The following is a 10,261-nucleotide window of genomic DNA, read 5'->3' on the forward strand; positions in this document are numbered from 1 at the left end:
GTTTTACAGTAGATGTTCGCTTACAGGGATGTAGCTGGCGTTGATGTAGTCGGAGCACGGATCATCATCTACGTAGGACAGCTTCACCCTCGTCGAGTCGTCTGAACACAGAAACCAGATTCAGGAGGATTTCATGCACTGATGGGCGATACGAACAGGTGACGTGTTCATGTATTCTTCTTCTCTGAATATGAACGTGTATTCTTCTTCTCTGAATGTGAACGTGTGTTCTTCCTCTCTGCATGTGGACATGTTTCTTCTTCTTCTCTGAATGTGAACGTGTATTCTTCTTCTCTGAATGTGAACGTGTATTCTTCTTCTCTGAATGTGAACGTGTATTCTTCTTCTCTGAATGTGAACGTGTGTTCTTCTTCTCTGAATGTGAACGTGTGTTCTTCCTCTCTGAATGTGGACATGCGCGTCACTCACAGGGCAGGATGTTGTTGTATCGGTTCTTGCCGCGGTTCTCCGGCAGCAGAGCCGAGTCCAGAGGTTGATTACGGCCGACGTCCTTTAGGTCCTGTAGGAAGGAAACAGGCGAGTTAAACTTCTTTTCTCTTCGGAGAAACAGATCTTATTAAGACAATCATCTCTTTAAAAAAGGAGCATTGATGGTGGTGGAGTCTTTTCAGCCCTGAGTTCTGTCTGCAGGCTTCATACAGCTCCAGCACCATCCACCATGAAGACAGAGCAGACTGCAGTGTTCGGAGCATTCACTGCTGTGCTGCTGTGCTATGAAGGGACGTCCACTCGTGGACGACGAGTCTCACACTCACCTCGTACTCCTCTGACAGCAGGTAGTTGGAGTCGGCCTGCAGCTGGTTGTAGTGACACTCAAAGTTCTGGATCTTGATGGGACTGAAAGGCACAAACATGAAGTTTTTGTAGGAAACAAAATGCTGAGAACAAACAGAGACAGAGGAGACGTTTGGATTTCTCACCTCGAGATCCGACGGTTCCTGAGAAACAGACGGAGGGACAGAAGTTAGCGATCCATCAATGTGAGTAAGACGAAACAAACACACCCCAGATCTAATTATCTATCTACAGCCACACACACACACACACACACACACACACACACACACACACACACACACACACACACACACACACACACACACACACACACACACACACACACACACACACACACACACACACAGCGTTTCAGAGGGCGTTACTCTGATGACACACACACGTCAATTACATCATTCATGACTCGGACTTTCAGCTGTCTGACGTTACGTAACATCTTGTTACTGGCTGCTATCACGTGTTGTTGAAGTACTCGTAGTAGACGAAGTGTTAGTATTCATTTCAGTATCAGTATCAGTATTACTGTAGATCAGAAGTAAAGAATTAGTGTTATTGCCAGTATTAGCATTAACATTAGTATCAATGACAGTATCAGCATTAGTAAAAGTATCAGTATTCGTCTTAATATTAGTAGTAGTAGTAGCAGCTGTAGTAGTAGTAGTAGTAGTGGCTGCAGTGCTTTCTTACCCTCTGCCTCCCAGGTGAAGCCCTGATGTCGGCCCCTCTCTCCTCACGCTCATCCTGACTGCTGCTCTCTCTTCAACACTGAAACACAGTCATCACCTGTTGTTAATGCAGGTGAGGAGGAAGGTGGAGGTGCTGCACCTTTGCACAGGAGGAACACACCTGTGCTGCTGTCCAATCAGATCCTTTCAGAAGACAAAGACAGAAGAAGCCCAGCCTAGAAGAACATCTTTATGACTCTGAGCGGCTGCTTTCTGTTCCGCCTTCAGGTCGTACATACTCACACTTTGCGAGCCTTTTGCCTGCAGACGAGCAGAGCGGTGACTCCCACCATCACCATGATGAGGAACGTGCCGGCACTGACGCCTTCGATCACGCCGCTCAGAGGCTCTGCGGGAGGACAAACTACGGTCACACACTTTCAGTCGTCTGAAGGCTTTAAAGAGTTTTAAACATTCAGCTCACCGGCCTCGGTGACCACAGGCAGCGACAGATACGTGTCGCTGAATAGAGGAGAGCTGACGGTCAAGTCGTTTCTCTCTTCATCAAACAGCTGAGTGAAAGCTCGGACGCTGAGCCTGCAGACAAAACACAGGGCAGCACAAAGCTTTGAATTCACGTTTGATTCATATTTCAGTCAAGCGTCACAGTCAAAGATATCTGGTTCTCTTTCTGCCCTTTAAATAACATTTCTATAGTATTTATATAACATGATGCTCTTTATTTACTCAGCATTGTTCTGTTCTAACATGTTGTGTTACTGCTGATGAGCTTTTGTTTCCTGAGTCGAGGCTCTCAGGACGGAGTGTAAAGGGACAATCCGTCTTCACTGACAGGAATCAAACCATCAAATCAAAGTATGGAGAAGAAACCAGAAAACCTCTTTAATTCACTGCAGATCGAATGATGAAAACCCTTCTGAAACAGCACCTGTAGGCAGTTTTGGGTTTCAGCGGTCCGTCACAGAACAGGTTCAGGTCTCTGCTGCTGGCCTCTGGGTCCAGGTCTGAGGCCCTGCGGTCACAGGAGCCTCCCAGCGAGTCCGTCCCCGTCCCCACACTGACCTCAACGCTGTGGGAGCTGCTGTCGGGGCCCTCAGTGCACTGACTGGGGAAGTAACTGGTCTGGTAGGACTTAATGGAGCTGTTGGATTTGTAGTCCAGGTAGGACGGCAGAGGGTCCCGCTGGTCCGGCTGCACGTCCTCCAAACCTTCAGCCATGAGCAGAAAGAAGACAAAGAGCAGCTCAATAGAAAGAAGTGAGCTGAGCTGACCTCTGTATCTGCTGCACAGACCACAATCTCACACATGACTGCCTGAGGAAGAGGTGCATTGTGGGTAATATAGGAGCCAGGTGTTAATGTGTGGAATAGATCTGATTGATCTGCTTTGAGTCTGACCTCGTTACAGGAGTGTGATGATGACTCTGAGTGCTGCTTGAAAGTGTCACCTGTACCTAAACGGGTGGAGTCTATCCCAGCATGCACTGGGCCAGAGGCAGCATACACTCACACTGTGGACACCACACACACTCCTGTACAAACATTAGCCTCTGAAGACAAGCTGCCAGTGGTTTGATCCTCGTCTCCTCAAATGTGTAAGTAAGAGTACATGTACGAGTGTAAGCGTGAGTACTTGTACACATAATTACCTTCAGACTCCGTCACCACCACAGTGAAGAACTTGATGGCTCCATTGACGTCACTGAACCAGCTGCAGTTAAACTTGAAGAAGATGGAGGACGTGGTGACCACGGCGGACCTGTCGCTAACCCGGGTACTGAGGGGGGGCACCGGGGGACCTGGAGGGAGGTTTTAGAAAATCAGTCCTGATTTGTTTGTTCAGCTTCAGATGAGGGCAGATGAGACCCCCCCCCGTGTGACCCTGAATCAGTGTCAGAACGTGTGACCCTTACGGTCGATCATGGTGACCACGCTGTCCTGAGCCTCCTCGCTGGTCATCCGGTCCGAGATGACCTTCACGGACACGGTGTAGCGTTTGTGGGGCTCCAGCTGGGTGATGAGGTAGGTGGTGGAGTCTCGGCCGGTGCGTCTGGAGTAGACCAGGACCCGGGAGTCCTGGTGGAGACACTCAATGGTATAGGAGTCATAGTCGGCCTCCGGGGGCCCCCAGGAGCAGGAGATGGAGGTGGAGCTCTGAGGGCGACAGTGGAGGCTGTGGACTGGCTCCGGCTCTGTGGCACAAGAACACACAACCCTCAGTGTGATGTGAACGCAGTATTAATACACAATAAACACACAGTTTTGTATTTGAAAGTGAAGTGCTGCCGCCTACTGGTTCGGATGCTGTTGTGGATGGGGGTGCTGTAGGTGCGGGTGGCCCCAGGCTCCGTGGCCCCGCTGACGGTGCGCAGGCTGAAGGTGTAGAGCCGCCCGGGGAACATCCCCCTCAGGATGCGGCTGCCGGACGCGCGGCTGTGGTACGGGTTGATGACGGACAGCCGGTCTCGAGGAGTCCACTGCAGGTCAAAGTCGTCGTAGTCGGAGTCGACGGGGCCGCTCCAGGTGATCTCCAGGGAGGTGTTGGTGACTCCCCCGAACAGGAAGGAGGTCGCGGGTTTGGGAGCTGAGGAGGACAAAGAGAGGAAAAACAAATGTCAGATTTCTGGACAGAAAGCATCAGAGCTGAGGGGCCACAGCGCCCCCCGCTGGTCACAGTGCAGCATTTCACCTTTTAAATAAACTGATGAAAATACTCTGAAGAGTTTCTGTTGAAGCGTTTGAGGATGAATTTTTCTGATATAATGAGATCATTAGAAGATGGTTTTATTCTGCCTTTTGATCACAGCAGCTGGCTGACGACAAAACATGAGCGAGGAGCTTCACACTCATCAGAGCTGATGTTCTAGGAGCTCCAGGGCGTTATTACCTGTACTAACAATAAAGATGAGCGTCTCACCTGTCCTGCCCAGCGTGCTCGCTGTGTTGCTCAGCTCTCCACTCAGACTCAGCACGTCGGCTCGGTACAGTCGACCTGGAACCAGGTCTGAGAAGACGAACTTGGTGACCTCTGACCCCAGCTGCTGCTCGGCCTGCCTAGAGCCATCAGGGTTGTAGAGGGTCAGCAGGTACCCGCTCAGATCGCCACCACCCCGATCCCAGTTCACCCACAGGGCATCAGACTGGTTTCCACTGTGGGCCTTCAGAGACGCCACAGCTGCTGGGACTGAAGATGAGACGCAGGACGAATACTTTTATCAGCGTGATGCAAAGACTACAGAATATTAATGTGTGCCAACGTACATATAATATAATCCATCAGCACTCCATAATAATAACAACAACAACAACAATAAAGTGCTTTAAAAACACAGACTGATGATAATCATGGAGCACTTTTGCACTTCAGTACTTCAGTGGAGACTCGTCTCTGGGCCCAAGCTGAGACGACCCTGATGACATCACTATGACATCATGAGGGTTATTTTCTGAGACAAAGTTCCTCCAGAGACGCACACGATGCCACAAGCCTCCTTTAACAGGCTGAGTCATGGAAATTAAGGGAGTTTCTCTTTAAAATCTCAAGACTTTCCAGGCTTTTCAAGGACAGGTGACCCCGCCCCCTCACCTGTCCTGGCCCAGATAGACGATTGGTTGCTCTGATCCCCGCTGTGGGTCGCCACCACCATCCTGTACGGAGCTCCGGGTCTGAGGCCCTGGAAGGAGCACTGCTGACTGCTGGACTGGCCTCGCCGTCTCTCCTGCAGCGAGTCGTCGCTTTTGTACAAGAAGATCTCATAAAGCTCAAACTCTCCCTCTGGTGGAGACCAGCGGAATGACAGGCTGCTGGTGGTGTTGGCCTGAACGGACAGGTCGGTGACAGCTGCGGGACCTGACGGGGGGAGGGGGGGTTAGAATAATAATCAATTATTTTATGATATTATAGAATGTAAATGATGTGATTCTGATCAATTATCCATCAAATGTTTTTTCTGGAAACATTCATTTTCTCTTTGCAAACAATGAGTCATAAACAGGAAGTCTTACGTGTCCGAGCCTCGGCGCTGACCCCCTGGCTGTGGACCCCCCCGCTGGTGGTCTGAACCAGGATTCGGTACTTCTTTCCCGGGGTGAGTCCGTCGAACCTGTGTCTCGTGTGTGCGGACGGCTGAGAGGAGTTTGCCACCAGGCCGCCTCTGTCGTCCAGGACCTGCAGGTCGTATCCATCGGACACGCCCAGAGCGACCTGCCAGCTCACCTGCAGGCTGCAGGTGGAGTGGAGGTCCTCCACCTGCAGACCCGTTACTGCTGAGGGCACTGAACACAGGTACATGAGAGATTAAAACATGTTACAGCTGAAGTATCAGCAGCAGAAGCACACAAGGATTACTACTTCAGTAAACTGGGAATACTTCATCCACGGTTGCCGACCTGTGCGTCCGGCGGCCGTGCTGTTGTTCAGCAGCTCTCCGCTGACCGACTGAACTGTCACGCTGTACATCTGTCCGGGCTGGAGGGAGCCGAACGTCACCTCATTGTGGTGTTTGAGGACGGGCCGGACGTCCAGCTGTCTGCTTTCTCTGTACAGAAACACAGAGTATCCGTCCACATCGCCCTGACCGGGAGTCCAGCTCACCTTCAGACTGCTGCTGTCTCCACTGTTGCTGACGTGGATGTTCTTCACTTTACTGGGAACTGAGGAGGGAGGAGACGCTTGGCTTTAAGCTGCACGAGGAAAAGATTCTTTATCCTCTGCTGCAGGACGAAGAGGAGCAGCTGGTTCAGTTTTAGCGATGAAGAGAAGTTATTAGTAATTATTATTTGACCGTTGTCACCAAACACTGAGCCATCCTGCATCCAGCACACTCTCCTGACTGAACTCATCATACATCACTCGTTTAATATGAAGTGTACAGCAGGTGATGTTACGCCTGTCAGGTATGATAACAGAGGATGATGCTGGACGGGAGTATTCCACTGACCTGCAGGGGGCAGTAACACACCAAGATATGCTGCAATGCGCCAATAAAGGCAGAGAAGAAGAAGACTTCTAGTAGAAGACTAGTAAACATTTAAAATGCTCTTACGTTCCACTTAAGAACAAAAGTGTTCTCTGAGTAGACGTTTCACATGTCCCCCCATCAGTGTCTAACCTGTCCGGCCCTCTATGAACTGGGCCCTCTGGTTGGGGCCGCTGAAGGTGGAGACCAGGATCTTGTAAAGTCGTCCAGGTGTGAGCGATGACAGGACGCACTCCTCCACGCCGCTGCCCAGAGTGATCGGAGGAAACACCTTCATGTCATTGAAGAACAGCTGCACCTCGTAGTGATCCACGTCGCCCGGAGCGGCCGACCACGTCACCCGCAGGTCCTCGGTCCCCCGGCCGGCCAGGGCCAGGGACCGGACTGCTGCCGGGACTGAAGGACCGACAGGGATGGAAGTGAGGTTAGTCTGTCTGGAGATCTCAAAGACAACTGATCTGGTTCTGATCATCTGGTTTTTAATAGTTCTGGATTCATTCGACATAATGTGGTCGAATCACTTGCTGAGTTCATCCTGACCAGTTACTGATTGATCACTCATTAATATGTTATTAAATATGTTTTCCCTGAAGCCTAAAGACCCAGAAATAGGTTAGCGTGGCCTCTCCTTTCTTTATGCACAGCATGTGCCCCCTACAGGTAGATGAAGAGTCTGCGTATCAGTGTCAGAGTCAAAGGTCACTCACAGGTCCTGCCGTGGGTGGAGGCACTGGTTTCGTATTTCCCGCTCCAGGTGCTGACCAGCACCGTGTAGAGTCTGCCGGGCACCAGGCCGTTAAACACACACTCGTTCTGCGTCTTCAGAACCGTCTTGTTCTGCAGGAACACGTTGTTGTGTTTGATGAACACCTGGTAAAAGTCGAAGTCTCCGGCGGCGTGACGCCAGTACACCTTCAGGTAGTCGTCCCGAGCGGCGTGAGTCGCTGTCGGGTTTTGCACCTTCGATGGCTCTGAGAGAGAAAAGCCACAGCCAGAGACAAAAACCATGTAAAACACTTGGCAGCTTTGCTTTGGGAAGTTCTGCATGATGTGGAACAGCTCCTAAATGGACTTTGAGGTGAGCCGTTTCCAAGTTTTGACCCTCGCTGGTGGCCGTACACAAACCGAGCTGCTGTCAGTCGGCGATGTACGTACGTGTTCTCTCCTGGACGAAGGTGTGGTTCTGGTGGATGCCGCTGCGGGAAGTGATGGAGATGTTGTAGAGACGTCCGGACACCAGAGAGTTGAAGACGCACTCCGGACTGGATTTAGAAACGGACACGGTGTGAAGCGTCTTGTCGCGGTCGCTCAGGGTCACCAGGTAGCTGTCCACGTCACCTGCAGCCGGGCGCCACGACACGCTGAGGAAGTCCATGCGACCATTGTTACTGACCGTCACCTCACCCACTGCGGCCGGGACTGAGGGGGAGAGGAGGGGGAGGTTAGAGACGCATGCACCTGTTCACCTGGACACAGAGAACATCACTGTTGCCTCGTTCGTTCGGTTCTGACTTCCTTCAACAACAGACTGAGTTCAGGAAACTGTGGGACTATTTTCTGGAGACTCGTGAAACGGTTAAACTCCCACATCCAGACACGTTTCAGTCCTTTGGTTTCTTTCATCTTTAAGAAGTCTCAGTCTCAGAAATATTTTCCAGCAGCAGCAAAGTGTTCGTGTTGTAGTTTAACAATGAAGCGCGCCCACTTCCTCCCCTGACAGGAAGCCCCTGACAGACAGACCTTGATAGGTTGCTGTTGTCAACACTTCCTGAAAATTCCTGACAGATTCCTGCTTTTCAGTAATATCCTGCACACACGCACACACACACACACACACACACACACACACACACACACACGTTTCACCTCACCTGTTTGTCTCAGATCAACATCTGAGCACAGAGTGTCGTCAGACTTCGTTATTCTCTGTCCTTTCATCATATTTTGGGGATTATGTGTAATTAATAAGATGAAGGAGCAGATTTCATCAGCAGCTGTTTTCAACCTGTTTGTGACAACAACGAGCTGCTGCTGTGCCGTCCTGTAAAACGACTGCAGGTGTTTCCTCACCTGCACTGAACCCATCTGACAGCACGCAGATCGTTGCATTAAGCACATCAGTACTGATGTTTCACCAGATTTCACCGGTGTGACACTTTATTGACTAAATCATTGATCAATTAATCATGAAAACTCCCTGCATGGAACCATAATGACAAGACACAGTCTTACCGGTGCGTCCCTCTGCGACCGTCTGTCTGGAGGTCTGTCCGGCTCTGACGGTGGTGAGCACCACCCTGTAGAGAGCTCCGGGTCTTAGAGCGTGGAAGCCGATGCCGGTGGCGTCGGCCTCCACGCTCTGGTTCTTGATGACGCTGCTGTCGTGGACCAGCAGGACGCGGTAAGAGTCCAGATCTCCAGAGGCTCGTTCCCACTGCGCCTGCAGGCTGTCGGTGCTGCCGCCGTTGGAGACCTGCAGCCCGGTGACCTGAGCTGGAGCTGAGAGGAACCATGTTAGAAACGGACTCCATCTTTGTTTGTGGTGTTTCTGCACCGACGGTGTGAGCGTGTTGTAGTTCCTGCTGGAGGAACCATCTTAAAAACATCCTGTGAATCCAGCTCAAACTTCCTCTGGCAGAGAAGTCGACGTAGATTTTGTCTACGAAGACTTTTGCCTTTGAGTAAAATGAAGCTTTAGATTTCAGTGTCAGAGCTAGTTGGCTTCTTTATCAAACGAATCAAGTCCTGGAACTTCTTCACAGCAGACATCTGAACTGAATCAGCAGCAGGAAACTCAGGCAGAACATTTACATTAATGATCCTCAAGTCCAGAAATAAACGCTATGCAGCAATTAATAATGTCATCAATGAGACCTGAGCTTCAAAATGTCTGCTGTGAGGAAAACTCTAATGAATGGCCGCCCTGCAACGGCTCCATGCTAACTACTCTGACGGTGCAGTACTTTAAGCTAACTATTTTAACTGTTTATTAGTTTAAGCTAACTATTCTGTTGATTAATTACTTAAAGCTAACTTTTGAACTGTTTATCCTGTTTCAACTGTTTATTTTAGCTAACTACTAGTTAGCTACTACTAGTAACTACTAGTAGATGTTTAGTTTTTAGACTTCACAGTCTTTTCTTCTGCTTCACACTGCAGAGGTACCTCCATGGTCAGTGCTGACATGGTTGGGTTCTAGAGGAATAAATTGGCTCTATCACAGAATGAATATCGTGGGTAAATCTCAGCAGCAGACCAGTGTATCGTCATCCTGCCCAATCCTGACGTATGATGTGAGAAACTGCTTTCCACCTTTCAGAGGATAAATAGTAACAGGGTGAATAAATCAAACGTACTGGTCTGCGCCGTCACAGAGGCAGAGCTGCTCAGGTTGCCGCTGTTGGTCGTCACGGTGATGGTGTACAGGTGTCCTGGGGTCAGGATGTTAAAGGTGCACTCTCTGGCCTCCCAGGAACGGATCCTCTGAGCTACGACGGTGGCGGGGTCCGCCACCCGTCTCAGGACCACAGTGAAGCTGTCCCATTCGCCGACCGGTCGATTCCACATGATGCTCAGAGTGGTTTCATCAGCGTGACGGACGACCAGCTGCTGCACAGGACGAGGGGCTGGAGGGAGGGGGATTAAAAATCACGTTTTTTCTATTTTCAACATCCATATCCAGCATTTTTTAATTTCAGTCAATAATAATTTGTGTTTCATAAATGAACCCATTCTGCGGTTAACCTACACTGAACTTTCTTTGGCTGCATGAGTTAAA

The 10,261-nt window shown here is 50.2% G+C and overlaps 1 protein-coding gene across 1 annotated transcript in view; it reads right to left on the bottom strand.

Annotated features, from left to right (window-relative positions):
• Nucleotides 1–10,261, bottom strand: part of LOC139337309 (receptor-type tyrosine-protein phosphatase beta-like) — a 30,846-nt gene that overhangs the window by 6,804 nt on the left and 13,781 nt on the right. Inside the window, exons 9-28 of the mRNA XM_070971852.1 lie at nucleotides 9,840–10,109; nucleotides 8,716–8,982; nucleotides 7,639–7,902; nucleotides 7,191–7,454; nucleotides 6,616–6,879; nucleotides 5,894–6,157; nucleotides 5,510–5,779; nucleotides 5,091–5,354; nucleotides 4,422–4,688; nucleotides 3,798–4,088; nucleotides 3,418–3,696; nucleotides 3,154–3,303; nucleotides 2,434–2,713; nucleotides 1,969–2,081; nucleotides 1,788–1,893; nucleotides 1,507–1,584; nucleotides 942–959; nucleotides 777–858; nucleotides 430–520; nucleotides 25–101 (exon numbers count right to left, since the gene is read on the bottom strand). Of these exons, the coding sequence (XP_070827953.1) occupies nucleotides 25–101; nucleotides 430–520; nucleotides 777–858; nucleotides 942–959; nucleotides 1,507–1,584; nucleotides 1,788–1,893; nucleotides 1,969–2,081; nucleotides 2,434–2,713; nucleotides 3,154–3,303; nucleotides 3,418–3,696; nucleotides 3,798–4,088; nucleotides 4,422–4,688; nucleotides 5,091–5,354; nucleotides 5,510–5,779; nucleotides 5,894–6,157; nucleotides 6,616–6,879; nucleotides 7,191–7,454; nucleotides 7,639–7,902; nucleotides 8,716–8,982; nucleotides 9,840–10,109 (3,959 nt within the window). The remainder of the gene's footprint in view (nucleotides 1–24; nucleotides 102–429; nucleotides 521–776; nucleotides 859–941; nucleotides 960–1,506; nucleotides 1,585–1,787; nucleotides 1,894–1,968; nucleotides 2,082–2,433; nucleotides 2,714–3,153; nucleotides 3,304–3,417; nucleotides 3,697–3,797; nucleotides 4,089–4,421; nucleotides 4,689–5,090; nucleotides 5,355–5,509; nucleotides 5,780–5,893; nucleotides 6,158–6,615; nucleotides 6,880–7,190; nucleotides 7,455–7,638; nucleotides 7,903–8,715; nucleotides 8,983–9,839; nucleotides 10,110–10,261) is intronic.

The sequence above is a fragment of the Chaetodon trifascialis genome, chromosome 10 (assembly GCF_039877785.1).
Source record: "Chaetodon trifascialis isolate fChaTrf1 chromosome 10, fChaTrf1.hap1, whole genome shotgun sequence".
Lineage (NCBI taxonomy): Eukaryota > Metazoa > Chordata > Actinopteri > Chaetodontiformes > Chaetodontidae > Chaetodon > Chaetodon trifascialis.